The 17,875-nt window shown below is 32.7% G+C and overlaps 1 protein-coding gene across 5 annotated transcripts in view; it reads left to right on the forward strand.

The window, feature by feature from the left end:
• The window catches only part of Supt3h (SPT3 homolog, SAGA and STAGA complex component), a 478,415-nt gene that overhangs the window by 313,895 nt on the left and 146,645 nt on the right, over positions 1 to 17,875 (forward strand). For all 5 annotated transcript variants that reach the window (XM_040282738.2, XM_040282740.2, XM_040282741.2 and 2 more), the window contains 2 exons: positions 13,350 to 13,436; positions 16,420 to 16,510. In XM_040282738.2, coding sequence (XP_040138672.1) covers positions 13,350 to 13,436; positions 16,420 to 16,510 — 178 coding nt within the window. The remainder of the gene's footprint in view (positions 1 to 13,349; positions 13,437 to 16,419; positions 16,511 to 17,875) is intronic.

Below are 17,875 nucleotides of genomic sequence, written 5' to 3' on the forward strand. Positions count from 1 at the left end.
GACACACATATATTAGTTTAAGTTCAGCCAGATATATTCTGAAAACTGAGTTTTTCTCCAAATCCAGATTAAAGACTAGGAGATACAATCTGAAATGCCTTTAGGCTGGAAATTAATCATGGCTAGAATTCAAACATTAACTCCAGATGACTATGGATATTTTCTATAGACATTTTACATAATCTATAGAATGTTATTGGAACTCTCAAAATTAATAACCTTAAAATTTGGCTTGACTTCCTTATACAACTTTTGCAAAGGTTTTATCTTAATACACTGTTCAACATTTTCAGCATAGCCTCATTGAACTTGTATATTTCAGAATAAAATTTTATAGTTGTCATAAGATCTGCTGACATTTATTATACATCTTAACTAGAAAATAATCCATCCATAAGGTCTGTTAGATTAAGGACTATGCTTTCATTTTTATTCTTGTTTGTTTCTGTTGTTGTTTCCTTTTTTCCTTTGCTTTACTTCTGATTAGTGTAATTTCTAGTTCCCACCCTCATGACTATCTATACTAGGTGTTCCATAACTGTATATCAAATAAACATACCAGAGATCAGTGTTAAATTAAAAATAATTGATCTTTTACTCCCATGCTTATATATTTCATTTTAGCCATCACCCCCCCAAAAAAACAATAGTTGGAAGATTTGCCCCTCTGTAATATCACTGTGTTGAGAATCAAGAAAAGGAAATGCTAGATCACTATTATGTGTTGTTATTATTATTATTATATTGTTATGTGTTATTGTGTGTTAGGTATTACCATTTCTCTCTGCCTTTTTTCCTCACTTATTTTTAATATCTCTGCAATATAATTGGTATTTCTTCTGGATCTCTTTGTTTCTTTGCTTTGGTTAGTTGATACACTCTCTATTGCGTTAAGTTATTGTTCACATTCTCTCAGAGCACAGAATATTACTCAGCAGTCCTTAGCCTTCCCGCTGTAGTTCTGTGCCTGTTCCCTGTATCTGGCATAAAACTGTTAGTCTTTCTTGGCTTTTGACAAATTACTTAAATACCACTTTACTTCATTCTAGAAATATACCTTAATGGAGAGTTTTCATCCTGGAAGGGAAACCTTCTTTAAGAGATTATTACAAAACAGAAGTGATACTGGTAAACTGGCTGAAGTTACACCAGGTACCTAGGCAGCCCAATGAAAAGGGAATGTGATAGGTCTGTGCTTCAGTTAGAGAAATCCTCAGAGATATGGGGACATCTCACTTATATTTTTGAAGGCCATAGGTTTCTATCTTTTTATGTTATTTACTTTTTCATAATATGACTGTGTAAGTATTATTGAATAATTATATCCTGATATGAATGAATCTAATGCAGTATCCCAATTTTGGTTTTAGTAACCAAAGCTAAACATTTTCTCAGCCTACCGTATTCTCAATGAAATCTCTTGGCCTTTCCCAAATACACTGCTGTTTTACCTCCCCCTAACCAAAACTGCACCCTTCCTAAGCAATATCTTATGTTTATATAGTTTGTTTTTATCTACACAACATTATTTTATTTGATCTTTACAGTGATCTGAGTGTAATATGATGTAAACTTATCATCTTATTGAGCCCTTCTTAATAACATAGTGGAATATGGGACTGATATCTGGGCATGGGAAACCTACCTGATTTTTCATTTTGTTTTACATATACACATCTAATTTGGTAAATGCTGAATACAACATATATTACTTTTCCTATGCAAGCAATCTTTAGATAAAACATTTGAATAAGGGCTACTTTCTCAGACAGACTAAGGGGGAAGTATATACAAATTATCTCTATTCACCATATGATAAAACACAGGGCAGATAGGAAATAGATACTTTGTTAGTGATTACAGTGCTATAATCCCATTTTGCAACTGTCTTTGGCTTTCAAATACATCTGAAACTATTAGGAAGGATACTGAAATAATTCCTATATCACCTGCTGATTTGTGTACTATGGTAACCATTATGGTAAAATAAATAATTAATACTAACTAAGAGCCCAACCTCATAACTGCCTTCCATACTCATACAGTTAATTGGGTTGGTTGTTATTTCCACTGGTTTGAAAATTGATTCCCATATGCATTTTACCAGGTTGCACTATTGCTTTTTGTGATTCTTATTTATTTCTTCTCTCTTTGACGCCAACACTTAATTATGAAACCAAAATAAACTCCACTAGGTTTAAATACTAGGATCAGATAACAAAAGCAGAAAGGCTCTTTGGAGCTCATTTGGTATTTATCTCTCTTTACTTACCACTTGAAGAACTTGAAAATGAGAAAGATCAGCTTTTTTGTTTAAAGCTATTGCTGTGAAATTGTATGAATACTAATGGATGCGTTGTATTTAATATCACAGTGATTTCTACATGAGAAATTATTAGAGAAACAATTAATTCTTTATCAAAAGAAGCCAAATAATTTTTCCATTTAAGTTTAGGTGAGAGTTACCTTATATCTTTGAAGAAAGTGATTTTAGTTATATATACTTGTGCGCACACACACACACACATATCTCCATATTTATCTTATAAATATGTATTTTCATATATGTGTATAATATATCAATACAAGTATTGATATATATTTATATATATAATATATGTATTTTCATATATGTGTGTATATATATCAATACAAGTATATATGTATATGTGTGTGTGTGTGTATATATTATATACACACACACACACACACATTAGAAACTATTGTGCAGGCATTATGGTGGTACACACCTATAATCCCAGCTACTCAGGAGGCTGAGACAGGAGGATTGCAAGGTGGAAGCCAACTTGAACAACTTGGTAAGACCCTGTTTCAAAAAAAGAAAGGAAAAGAAAATTAGAAAGGGCTGTGGGTATAGTTCAGTGGTAGACCATTTGTCTACCATTCATGAGGCCCTAAGGGGAATTGCAGTGGGTGGGGGAAATATAAAACATTTTTCCACAGAAATTATTTAAATCCTAACTTTGTTTATTGTGAAACATTAATGCTAAATAAATGTCTGGTAATGGCTCTCAGACTTTATGAATACTAAAAGCTACAAACTTTTTTATGAGTACCCAAAATTTTAATTTCTCTTTTCTCAATAAATGTAAATTATATTTGAGGCTTTCTATATGCTGAAAGACATTATCTCACTTAAGCATCAAGTCATAAGCATTTAAAAATGTTATGAAAAGAAAAAAACAAGATGGTATAGAAAATTTGGGGGCGGTGGTATCAGGGAATGAACTCAGGGACACTCGACCACTTAGTCACATCCCCAGCCCTATTTTGTATTTTATTTAGAGATAGGATCTCACTGAGTTGCTTAGCACCTCGATTTTGTTGAGTCTGACTTTGAACTTGTGATCCTCCTGCCTCAGCTTCTGGAGTCGCTGGGATTACAGGTGTGCACCACCAGGCCCAGGTAGAAACTATTTTTAAGGTAATAGTTTTTAAATCTTATTAAACTAGCATGGAGATTATTCACTGTTAGACCATAAAATGGAGGTATAGGAATCTAAGTGCTCAGAAACACTCCAATATCCTGTAGTGACCAAGAAAGCCACACCTTCACTGAGTATCACAGCATATCTCTTCTGCCTGCTTCACACCTAGCATCAGAAACTGCAATTCTAAAAGTCTAAAATTGGCTTTCTGCATATATTTTCTTATCTAAAAAACATAATCATAAAGTTGTATTTGCTAAAACAAGAGTAGTAGTAATACAGATAATATTAGAAATCAATTTTCTCAATCCCCCTAATTATTCTTTGGCATTACCTTCTTTCCATTTGGTAAAGATCCCAATCATTGGTCTGTGTGTGGTCTGGTGTAATTTGATGCTTTTAGTGCCCTGATCTCAACATGGGGATTTAATTCAAGACCTATGTTTATTCCTACACATTCTAGGGTGAAATGAATTCAAGATAACTTATGATGAATAAGGAAGAGTTCTGGAAATATAGCAATAAACATTGCTTTTTATCTGCTATATTTTTGGCTTTTGAAGAAATAAGAAATAGCTATAACTTTTTCCTAGGGTACCTTTTTAGAAATGTGAACAGAAGGAAATGAGGAGGAAGGGTGCAGATTCATCAAGAAGTATACAGAGAAAGAGGAGGCAAAGAGGCAAGGAAAGCACACATTCTGTAAGCTACCAAAAGTTTTTATTTTTTTTAAAATTTAGGAAATGCAAGTGAAATGTATGTCTTAGGACTTTAAAAATATAGAACTTTTTAGTGAGATCCTAAACAACTTAGTGAGTCCCTGTCTCAAAATTTAAAAAAAAATTAAAATTAAAAATTATATATAATTGTCTAGTTACTGAGTTATAAAAGATGGCTCTAAATTATGTAGTACAGATTCAAGATAAGCTTCCATCTTTCAGCAATTTTATTGTATCTTAATTTAGATACTTAAGTAGATTGTATTTTACTGTCAATAGTTAAATAGTAGTTAACATTTTAAACAGTATTTATGTAATTAACAATATTGTACTTCCGACTATAATCTAGTTTTAGTAGAGAGTGGTGTATAAGTTTTAGTATAATAAGTACAGTTATTCTATATTATTTAAACTAGAATCTGGTTTAATACTTTTATATTAACTTTTAAACATTTCTAAAACACCCCTTTGCTTACTTTTAAAATATGGGTACATTTAAACTTCAAAGTTGCTTATGAATGGCTTTTATGCAAAGTAGGTTAAAAGAAAGTATTCAAATCTTAATACTTGCTTTCCTAATTTCACATTTAAATGAGTAACCAAAGAATTATTTCATGTCGAAGTTGCTATCTTCAGACAAATACAGAATCATTGTTTTATGGACATTTGTTAAAGCCTTATAAGATCACATTGATTGTGGTTTGGTAATTCTTTTGAAAATAAATATATAAGAATTCTTTGAGCCCTGAAATATTGATAATTGATAAATATAATATAACCTTATATTTTTAAAATGTTAATGATTTCACTTACTATTCTAAAAATAAGAGTAAGAAGCAAAACTTCTGAAGTTATACACCACTTATAGCAATTTATATACTTGTTTACGTTTCAAATGTTAAAGACAGTGAAAGACCAGATACCAAGAAAAAAATAAAGTGTCATATAATAGGAAAATACCAGGTCAAATATCTTACATTTATAGGGTTCTGAATGTTTATTTCATTTAGTTATGACTATATTTCCTTTAAAACACTTGCTTTTTTTGAGTGGTGGGAACCAGGGATTGAACTCAGGAGTACTCCACCACTGAGCCCATCGCCAGCCGTATTTTGTATTTTATTTAGAGGCAGGGTCTCACTGAGCTACTTAGCACCTTACCTTTGCTGAGCTCATACTCCTTGTCATACTCCTTGTCATACTCCTGCCTCAGCCTCCCAAATACCTGGGATGACAGGTGTGCACCACAGCACCTGGCCAAACACTTGCTTTGTTCTTAGTTGTTAGGCTATATGTGTGTAAAAAGCCACTGGCTTACATGTTTTGATCCAGTATTTTGTTTTTGAACCATTCATTTGCCAGCAGTGGAAGAGATTTTTATAGGTAAATACAGATGCGTTTCACCTTATTGGGGGTCACCTTCTGTTAAGCTTATCATCAGATGAAAACATCCCAAGTCAGAAATGCATTTAATATGCTTAATGTACCTCAGAGCAACACAATACATGGCAGTATATCAGTTGTTTCCCTCATGATGGCAAGGCTAGCTGAATATCACCGGAGCACAACAAACCTGCATACTGCAATCATGGTACCATTTCTACTGAATGAGTAGTGTTTTCACACCATTATAAATTTGAAAAAAAAAATTGTTAAGTTGAACTTTGTAACTTGGGAGACATCTGTTAATATTTTTATGCATAATTTTTTTCAATGCAACATCAGGGTTAATTTGGTGATCACATTTTTCTTTATTCTGAATAAGAAATAATCTTGGAGAGAAACATGAACGCCTGGATGTTGAAATTTTATTACTAAATATAACAGTTTTTTATGTCTGGACATCTCTCATAAATATGTCGTTAGTGTTGAATGAGATAATATGTAGAATATCTGAAAGACAGGGTATTACATTCAATAAATGTTAGAATTAAAAATGGAGTTTAACCTTTTGATTAAACGTGAGTGGAACATGTGCTTTTATCAAAGCTCTCAATACCCCAGTAAAAAACAGCACAATCATCTATAAAGGCATAAACCCACAAAGACACAGAAAATGAGAATTGTCAAAAATTCTGTTAGGTTAAGTTAGATAGAAATAAGAGACCTGAGAAAAATAAAGCCATTGGAACATAGGAAAATTCAGGATTAAAGGTACCTCTAAACAGGAAGATTTATAGAAAGAAAAGGCAATATTTTATACTAGTGTCCTATCCAAACTATATATCCAACAATTTCTTTTCCATTTTGGTAAAACAGAAAAGTTTTACTGTCTTGAGAGGTTTAATAAAAAATGATTCATAGTATCAGATCCCACAGACAAGTCTACCAATATTCAATTAATAGACATTCCAGGAAGAACCCATAAAACAGAAGAAAGGAAATTTTCACGAAAATCAAAGAAAAATTTCCAGATGTAAAGGACAAGAATATGCAGATTGTAGTATCCCTGTGAGTACCCAGCAAAATATATGAGGAAGACCCTTACCAAGGCACGCCTCATGAAATTTCAGAATTTGAAGTATAAAGAGGGCAGCAGTAAAAGTTTCTGTGAATAAGGAGAAAGTCTTATAATGGCTTAGAAGTCAAAATACATGTGACTTCTCATTAGGAACATGTTAAGCTAGAAAACAGTTACAAAGAGTATTCAAGGTTCTGAGGGGAAATGATGTTAACCTAGAATTCTATTCTTAGCCAGATTATCAGTTCAATATGAAAGTGTCATAAATACATTGTAGTCATACAGATATTTTAAAATTTGTTTTTTAAGAACCCTTTCTCAGCTCTCAGAGGTCCATTTCAGCTGTGGAGAGAGATGATGTAGTTTGAGTCCATTCTAATTAACTCCCTATTTAAAAAGAAAAAAATTGCCTTTTCATCAAGATGGCACGAAAGCAAAGAAGGAAGCTCCTGTCCTTCCCAAAGCTGAAGACAAAGCAAAAATTTTGAATGCTAAGAAGGTAGTGTTAAAAGGCTTCCATAGCCACAAAAAAGAAGATAAGATCCACTTGTCATGTAACTTCCAGTGGCCTAAGACATGTAGCAGTAGAGGTAGCCCAAATATCCTTGGAAGAACTTCCCTGGAAGAAACAACTTTGACCATTAGACTATCATCAAGTTTCTTCCACTATGGAGTCAACCATGAAGATTGAAGACAACACCACACTAGTGTTCATTGTGGGGCTCAAGCACAACAAACACCATTTTAAACAGACTGTAAAGAAGCTCTGGGATGTTGATGTGGCCAAGGTCAATGCCCTGATCAGACCTGATGGAAAGAAGGCATAAATTTGACTCGCTGTTGATTCTGGTGCTTTGGACATTGCTAACAAAATTGGGATCATATTAACAGATATGTAAAAATACATTTTTTCCAACATAAAGAAAAAGAAAAAAGTCATCTTTTTTTTTTTTTTTTGCTTACTGGGGATTGAACCCATTGCCTTGTGCATGCAAGCACTCTACCAACCAAGCTATATCCTCAGCCCCAAAAGTCATCATTCTTGAAAGGAATGTAATGTCCAGACTTCTTATGACAGTCCCAATATCTCAGATGAAGTCCCAGATTACTTAAAATATGTAGTATAAGGAAAACATGACCCATACCAAAGGGGAAAACATATTCAATAGAAGTTAACTCCGAGATATCTCAGATGTTGAAATTAATAGACAAGGATTTTAAAGCAACTATTATAACTGTACTCAAGAACTAAAAGGAAACTTTAGAGCTTTTGTTCTACCAAAATGAGAAAGTGCATTAAGGAAGATCAAAAGCTGAGATGAAGAAGGATCCAAAACAAGAATAGGAGAGAGTCTGGAGAGCTCCAGGTGAGATCTCATCTAAAAACAACAAAAAAATAAAGCAAGAAATCCAAGTGTATTTCAAACTGTCAAATGTCTCCTATGAAATAATATTAGGTTTACTGGGGGAAAAAAAGTACAAGGAAAACCAAGAAGAAAACAAATTATAAAAGAAATTTAATTATAGTGGCCAACCTGTTTATAATGTCTACATATGCATAATAATATAAATACTGGTGGTTAATTTGACAAAAATTACAATTTATAGGTAAGATCAGAATAAAAGGAAGAAGATGTTTAAATTTGGGGCATTTAAAAATTCTGAATATTTTTCACCTCTTGTAATAGTTGCAAATATATAAAACTGAAAATTAAAAACTTATAAGTTTATTTCAGATATGCAGACAACAAAAACAAGCTCAAAAAGTTGAAAATGTTTGCTGATGAAAGCAGGATTGTGGATTGGAAAGAAATATGGCAAGGTTCTCCTATATGTCCTTAAAAAATTTATTGTATTATTTGATTTTACTGTTATATACATGTTACTTTAGATACTAACTTTTTAAAATTGGAAGCTTAATACTTATAATACACATAGCATAGAGCCTAGTACAACTTAGGTACTTGACAAAGGGGTGGGAGGGGAAGGAAGGGGGCATGGGTGTAGAAAAGATGGTGGAATGAGATGGACATCATTACCCTAAGTACATGTATGAAGACACGAATGGTATGAATGTACTTTGTATACAACCAGAGATGTGAAAAATTGTGCTGTATATGTGTAATATGAATTGTAATGCATTCTGCTGTCATATATAACAAGTTAGAATTTTAAAAAATGAATAATAGGTACTCAATATATACTAGCTATTATTATACCAAGATTATTAATTCTAAGAGTCATTCAAGTCCCAAAGTACCTGTTTTAAATGAAAGAGAATCATAAACCTACAAATCCAGAGAAGTTACTCACTGTATCTAAATATATGCAGTTACTTGATAGTAAAACCAGAGTTGTAATATATATATATTTTTAACTCCAACTTCTTGAGTCACATTGTGGAAAATTCAGAGAGGACCTTTGAGGTTATTTGTGGCTGGTAAATATGGTTGTAAGCAGGACTGTCCTTTCATAGTCCAGGCTGGAATCTACCCTGGTTAGATAGTTTATGCTTGATAGATGGACAGATGGCTAGAAAGACAAATAATTTAGATCTGGCAATAACTTAACCTAAGATGCTACCTTTTCATTATAATGAAACAACGCCTGTCTTTCACTATTTATCTTCACAAAGGAAAAGACCTAGGATTTGGGGAAAACATAAAGAAAAGAGATATACAACAGAAGCATTGTTTAGATGTACTATTTTCAATGTCTTAATAATTGGGGAATTTTCAGCTTAATTGTTGTACATTTAAAACCATATGAAACTCTAGAGAAATCTGTCTGCTGAATTTATGTGGGCCCCAGCTTCAATATAAGTGTATGGACTTCATGTAGCTCTTCCTTATATTATAAATAGAAAACTGAAAATCTTGGAGGGGAAAATAGGTTGCTGACACTTAGCAAATAATTATAAACTGCCTTTTGGGGATTTGTTATCCTAGACCTAGAAGTTTTACTTTAAAGGGAATTGGGAGATGGGAGTGTTAGGAAACTGGAGGTAGATTAAAAAAGAAACTTGGTAACAAGTACAATTAAAAGATTGTGCACTGAACATTTACATTTTATGGTTAGGGCATGTGATAAACATTGTTATATGAAGATAACCATAGCTCTAATTTCTTTGAGAACATTATTTTGAAGCCTATATTTTAATAAGAACATGCTGCATCTTTTAAGAAGAATCAAGAATTTTCATAATTTGAATATACTACCATATTAGGATTCACACCGTTATGGAGGCCAAGTCCCAGAAGAGCCAACTTGTAGATACGTAGTCTGAAAGTTGGCAGCTTCCAGACACAAGAAGAGGTGATGTTTCTTTCAGGTGAATGCACACAGCAAAAAAAGACCAACGTCCCAGCTCAGTGAGGCAGAAACTATTTCCTCCTGTGCAGCCTTTTCTACTCTGTTAAGCTTATTCAGATGCTTGACTGTCTGGATGAGGTCTGTCCACTTAGGAACGATGCTGTGGTTTGAATGTCCCCTGCAAAACTCATGTTTAAAATTACCACTGTAACAATATTAAGAAGTGGGGCCTATAGGGGTGACTAGGCCATGAGGACTCTGCTCTCATTCATGGATCAATTCTCTTATCGTGGGAGTAGATTAGTTATAGCGGGAGTAGACTAGTTATACTGCGAGTGGGCTCCTAGATTAAGGATAAGTTTGGCCCCCACCCTTTCTATGTCTTGTACAAACTCACTTTTCTTTCCATCATGTTATAGTGCAGAATGAATGCCCTCACCAAATTCTAGCCCATGCTTTTGGATTTCACCACCTCCAGAACTCTGAGCCAAATAAACTTCTGTTGTTTATAAACTACCTCGCCTGTGGTATTATAGCATCAGAAAGTGAGCTAAAACCAGGCAGTCTGCTTTACATGGTCTATTTGCTGATTCACGTTAATCTCATCCAGAAGCATGCCCATAAACACACCCAGAATAATGTTTGACCAAATGTCTAGACACCCTGTGGCCCAGTCAAGGTGACACATAAAATTAACCATCATAAATACACAGACAAAAATTATTGGAGCTTAAATGTGGAATTATATGAGAGAAAAACAAAAAATGGAATGGAATGAAGATATAGAGGGAAAATCTGAGTCATTCAAGGTAAAGACCATTCTTATGCTAGATAATAGTGAATTATTTTGATCTCCAAATAAGAATTGAAGATGATATTTGAGTAAAGTCATCGTAGCAGTTAAATTAGGATATTATGGGGCTGGAGTTTACTCAAGTGGTAGAGTGCTTGCCTCATTTGTGTGAGGTATTGGGCTTGATCCTCAGCACCTCATATAAATAAATGAATAAAATAAATGTTCATTAACAACCAAAAAAAGTATTAACTTTAAAAACTTAGGATATTATGCTTAATAAATATCTTAATGCCTAGCTTATATACTCATTAATAATATAATCCAACACCATATTTGAGGGGGATCATGTTAGCAGTTAAGATGAATAACAATTTGTAGGCGTTGCAATTTAGAATCCAATAGTTTAAAGGTCCCCTAAGGTTTGCCAATCTGTTTTGTAAGATAGTGCTGTTATATTTGATTTGCTCTTGCTGCTTAGGTGTACATGGAAATTTTTAGAAGTATTCCAATGATAATACATTTGTTGGTGTAGATACTTTATTTACCTGATCCATTTGATCCCCTCCTTTGGTAGAGAAGAAAAGGTCAAATTACTTCATGGGAGAGTAATTTTGAAGCATAGGACACATCAGAATTGGACAGGCCCTGGTAAGATAACCTAGTGATAACTTTCAGTGCCAGTGGCATACTAACTAGGCAGAGCCCTGGGTGTTCTAGGGAGTGCTGCAGTGCTAATGCGAGTAAGAGTATTTTATTAGTTGAGAGTAATTAGAAAATCAGGTAGATAAATTTTGGCTGATAAACATGACAACTTTGGAGAAGGTGATTTATCATGTTGAACTCTCCTGTGTCTTTGTTTTCTATTTTCACTATCTTTCTGGTTGTACTGTTTAACACATTTTTATAAACTGACATTTTAAACAGTGTGATAGAGATTATTTATATGTAGTATGGGCAAACCATTTAGTAATTGGGGGATACATATTTCTCCTGATCCTTTCTTAGCATGAGTGAACTTACGTATATCTACGTATTGATTTTCAGTTTTCAAATCACTATACATTTAAGAACACAAAAAAGTTACTTAATGTACAATGCTGCCTCTGGTTCTCTCTGTGTGTGCAGCCAAATGGATATGCAAACTCATGTTGTTCGACACACTGACTGCATGTATTTTAGCTGATAGAAATGTTTGTATTTGAAAAAGAATATGTATACATATTTTCCTGACACTTCCAGTTTTTAGAAAAAGTATGTTCATACATTCTTAAAACTGTTGAGTTTATTTTTGGGTAGATACATCATCTTTTAAAAAACCTTTTCCCCAAGATTTCTTTTTAAATGGTTAAATTTAAATTTCTATATTTAGGTAGGATTATGTTTATATACCAACCACCAGTATCCAGGAAATTCAGTGGTAAATCTGACAATAAGGAGTTTATAGTCTGTTTTGTAGTCTGTATATTTACAGAAGGTTTGAAGCTTATTTAGTAAAATTGTGTTAACATTGAAGCTAAATTTCCTCAGCACAAATGCACTGTTTAATTTGATATAATTGTTAAGATAACAGTGCCACTTTTAAAAGATTAGTTTAGGAATATGTATTAGATTTATTTCTTTTAAAGAAGAATGCATTCAAGAACAGCTTTGATATGTAAAAGGTTTATAATATTTCATATTGGATAAAGTTGCTTCAGTGTAATCAGCATGGCTTGATCATATTTGGAAGAAGTTACAGGCTCATTTTTGTAGTGTTTTCTCCAGCATCTTTATTTTTCTCAGATGGATGTATTTTATGTTCTTTCTAACTAATCAAAATAAGAAACTGAGTTTGTCTTTGCCAAAAAGTAGAACTATCATTTTTCACATTCTTTTATTTTCCAGGTCAGTTTCAAGTAAGATTGTGTTTCTAGGGCTTCAGAATTCCTGCAAACTTGACTTTGTAGATATAAAGGCCCAGATGAGCATTTCAAGGGGAATCTAACTTTTCATGCAGTATGTTTCGTGTTGTTGTGCATTCCAGATACAGTTAACTTTTTGTGTGCATGTGATTAGTGTGGAAAGAAATTAATGTAGTCCAGTATTATGATTTATGGACTGAATCCTTTCCTCACTGAAGACTTGCCAAAACTAAAAGTATTTTTTTTCCTTTGGATATTAGAAACAGCTACTGTTTTTGTTGATCTTTTAAAGTTCTGAATGGGGCTATTTCAAATCATACCAGCATGGGAGCTCAGATTAATAATATACTTATTCAGCTAGTGATACTGAGTGAAACCATTGCTCACATGGGTATGAAGGATAAAATTTCATAAAATTATTTTCAGGTGCATTAATGCATTTCTGGAAGCTGTGTATGATTTTTTTCTATTGCATGAAAGAAATCAAGGATTTCTGTTTATTATATCAGTTACAGGTGGGCTCATAATTTAATGACATTTTTTAATATCTTAAAACATAGGGTATTTTGCTTTTAAAAGCAATAATGTGATTGCTGAATTACTCCCAAAGGTTTTTAGTTCTTAGTATATTTATCTCTCTTGAGACATCATAATTATACTGTGTTTAATTTATATTACTGAGAAAAATTCCTAAATTTCCTTTATTAATAGTTACAGCAAGCTGCTGAAGTTTCTCAGCTGCGGGGAGCAAGAGTAATCTCTCCTGAAGATCTTCTGTTTTTGATGCGCAAAGATAAGGTAACATAAACCAACTTCATTGTGTTAAAATTCTAGTCCTAGTGTTTAATTGAACTCATAAGGAAACTGTGTCCTTATTATATAGCTTTTCATTTTGAATCATAACTATCAAACTAATGTTTTAGTCTATAGTTTACACACCAGAATATACAGGGAGAAAGGCACATATGTAAAGACACTTGTGTCAAAATGTGCTCACAACTAATCCTCACTTATCCTTACATGTCTGTGTAGGTATTTTCTTTTCTTTTTGCTTTTTGTTTTAAGTACTGGGGATTGAACCCAGAGATGAACCCACATAGCCATATCCCTAGCTCTTTTTACTTTTTGTTTTGAGACAGGGCCTCAGTAAGTTGCTTAGGGCCTTGCTAACTAAGTTGCTGAGGCTGGCCTCACACTTGTGATTGTCCTGCTTCAGCCTCCCAAGTCACTGGGATCACAGGCATGTGCCACCACACCCAGCACAATTTCTATTTTTTATAAACATCTCCTTTTTCTGTTTAAACTCTTGGTATTAAAATATTCACACTGCTCTTTGCCTAATTTTATAATTATTTTCCGAGTGTAGCTATTTGAAAATAGTTTATAATATTTAATATGTTTAGTTAATCATCTCTCAGTTAATAAAAAATATAAAGGGAGAAAAATAATGACTTCACTCTCAAGAGATTATGATCTGGTTTAAGAAATCTTTATGATTTGAAGAACCACTTTGAGGCTTACCAGAATTTCAGAGTTATGTGATTTAGATGGAGAGTCTGAAGGATTTGTTGAAGTTGGTATTTCTAAGGTGAAGCTTTCGCAGTCCTGCAGACAGGACCAAATAACCCAGGATGTTGGTTCAGTAATCAAGGCGAAATATGATTAGTATGGTGACTGGAAATGAGAAGGAAGAACTCAGATAAAAGTAAGCATTTGCAAGATTTGTTCACTCTTTTTTAAAACTTGGGAGATTTTTAAGGAGAAATTCACATCAAGTACTACATAGCAGTGGTGCTGTGAGGAAGAAGACTTGACTGCTATTGGCAGCAAGGAGACCCTAGAGCAGAGATTCTTTATAAAAACAGCTGGGAAACTACAGAGTTAGCATTAGTTCCTTGTAGAACATTTTGTCAGGTTTTTGTTTCACTGGTGGAAATAACAAAAGATCAGTACATCCTACATTCCACTCCAACATTTTTTCTTGCCCTTTTGTGGAAATCAAATTTTAAATCATATTTAAGCTTCAGAAATATATACCATTTGATACTACTTTCTACAGTTCAAAAGGAATCTTTTTACCAATAAAAGACATAGGTCTTAGGTGACAGTTGCCAGTTTTCTCATCTTTCTCTTCAGTAATAATTTTATTTATACACTGACATGTTTCAAGAATTTAAAGTAGATAGGTGAACTATCAGATAAAACAAAATGAAAATACCAAGTGGAATCAGAACAAAGAGAAAAGAAGTGTAGCCATCCATGGGCAGGTGGGTTTTTTCCTCTTAATAATTTCTAGTTTTGCCAGGTGCAGTGGCGCACACCTGTATCCCAGCAACTCCGGAGACTTAGACAGGAGGATCACAGGTTCAAAGCCAGCCTTAGCAAATGTGAGGCGCTAAGCAACTCTGTGAGACCCTGTCTCTAAATAAAATACAAAAAAGGGCTGGGGATGTGGCTTAGTGGTCGAGTGCCCTGAGTTCAATCTCTGGTACCAAAATTAATAATAATTTATAGTTTACATTCAAGCAGTAGTTATTGACTGCTATGTTTTACATATTGACTAAGCAGCTTCACCTTGTTTCATGAATTCTTCACAATAGGCATGTTAGGGAGGTACTTTTCTTTCTTTCGAAATGAATAAACTGAGATTTAAAAGTTATGTTCTACTTCTGGCTATGCTGAACTTTGGTTGTAAGACCAATCTTTACCTCTGTTTTCCTGTATATAAAATGATAATTATATTTGTCTATGTCTCAGGGCTATTGAAATGCTTGTGAAGAGCTTTGCAAAATGTGGTACATTTCAGTTATTATTAGAAATTTTGGACAAATGTTGCTGGCACTTGCCTGTAGTCCCACCTACTTGGGAGCCTCAAGGCAAGAGGGAAGACTGAATGTTCGAGGCCTGCCTGGGTATTTTATAGCAAGACCTTGTCTCAAAAATAGAAAAGGACTGGTGATATAGCTCAGTGGTAGATCAACTTGCCTAGCCCAAGGCCCCAGGTTCTATCCTTAGCACCACAAAACAAAATGAAAGAAAGAAAGAAAGAAAAAGAAGAAGAAAAGAAATCTTAAACCTGAAGGTCGGGAATCAGTCACAATGTCTTCTGAGTGTAAATACAAAACAGATTACTACTACGTATTACCAGTCACTTTTAAAGTTAAGTGGTATTGTAGTTTTCTAATAAATCTGAAGAAGCCCATCATTAATATCTAACTATCATTCATGATCTTTAAGTTTTTTAAAAATAGTTTAGGTTACAGTATAGTCCAAAATATCATACACAAACCAATTCTTTTGGTGAAAAGATCTCAGATGATAGAAAAAATAGATGTAAAGGATACATATATTTTTTAAAACAATTGTTATAAATCCATTATCTAGATGTTTATGAGTCACTTTTTAAAAATAAAAATTTGTGTATAAAAATTCTACAGCATAAGGATACTTAACCTTAGTATGGCAAATGTGGTATTTATTACAATCTTCAAAAAGAATTTTAAAACTTTTTATAAGACACACAAAAAAATAATTATTGTGATTCTGGAACATCTGGATACTTTCATAAGATAGGTAATTTTAAAACTACTTTTATTTTAGCATTTATATTTCATTTAATGACTACATATTTATTTTATAGAATTGTTCTATAGATTGCTGTATTTTCTCCAGTGATTCTAGGTTACTGGTTTATTAAATTTTATTAATCATAGTAGTCCTTATTAAATAAAATGAATATGTATGTAAGTTTTATTATTTACTTATTTCATGTTTTTAATAGAAAAAGCTTAGAAGACTACTAAAATATATGTTTATTCGAGACTACAAATCAAAGATCGTCAAAGGCATAGATGAAGATGATCTTCTAGAAGGTAACCAAAACAAAACACTAAGATAAAAACAGTAGCTGTGACACATGTCTGTTGAATGACACATTTTTTTCAAAGTTAATGTCAATATCCCCTTCATATTAGGATATATATAAAATTAAAAATAATACAGTTTGGAAATTATCCAAATATTTAGTTGTTGGCAGTTTAATATTGTGACTTTCTATTTAGATGACTTAATCAGAGTTTGTTTCCTTTTAATAATTTGTGTACTGTTTTATATCAGAAAATCATGACACAAAGAAAATTGTATTGATTCAATATAATTGGTTTTTGCAAGAGTGATTTTTCCGTGGTGGCTTAGAGAGCCAGAAAAATTTTGTATTTCTGTGTGTTTAGTTTTGAAATTGACATGTACAGGTTTTATTTATTTGTAATAAAATGTATCTGATGTTTTATAATATAAAGTCACCTCGTTCTGGCCTATTTCTAACAAAAGGCATAATAACAGCTGGGTACAGTGTTGCACACCTGTATTCTCAGTGGTTGGAGATGATGATACAGGAGGGTCAGCATCAGCAATTTAGTGAGGCCCTAAGCAACTTAGTGAGACCCTATCTCAAAATAAAATATTTTAAAAAGGGCTGGAGATGTGACTTAGTGGTTAAGCACCCCGGGTTAAATTCTCAGTACCTTCCCTCCACCCCCCTAAAAAAAGATAATACAAAGTAGAAAATTTTCTTTCTCTGATCTTTTGAAATCATTTCCCATTTTACAATATTTAGTAAAATATTAATGTTGCAAAATCAAATATTACTAAGTTGAAAATAGATAAGTACTTATTACTGAATAAAAATAAATTCATAGGCTTTATTTAGAAATAAAACTTATTTAGAAATATCTTAAGAAATAATTTATGTTATTTATAAGTATTTTGTGAAAGAATCCATTTTTAGAAATAGCAAATTATTTTAGAAATAGTTTGATTATAGTCATTATACAATTGTGTCCATTTCTAATAGATAAATTAAAAAATAAGAAACTGACAAAATACTAGCTAATGAATATTTCCAAAAACTAAGGTTAACAATTTTGAAAAAGAACCAGTTATTTTCATTTTCTGTCAACAAATGATGTGAAATAATAGTCTTGAAAAAAAATGTTTCTAATTAAATATATTACACAGTATCCCATATTTAACACTACAAAACTTTTATAAAATTTAATTCTGGAAAACTGTTGTCAAGTGAATTTAAAGTTTCCTTTTATTGACTGCTTAAAGAATACAGACTTGGAGTAAAATAGACATGGATTCCAATCAACCCCACATATTTCTCTGTATGTGACCTGTAGATTCAGTTTTCTTATTTCTAAGAGGAAGTTGTGCTTCTTAACATGTAAGTTCTT

This window comes from Ictidomys tridecemlineatus, chromosome 8 (genome assembly GCF_052094955.1).
Source record: "Ictidomys tridecemlineatus isolate mIctTri1 chromosome 8, mIctTri1.hap1, whole genome shotgun sequence".
In the NCBI taxonomy this organism is placed as follows: Eukaryota; Metazoa; Chordata; class Mammalia; order Rodentia; family Sciuridae; genus Ictidomys; species Ictidomys tridecemlineatus.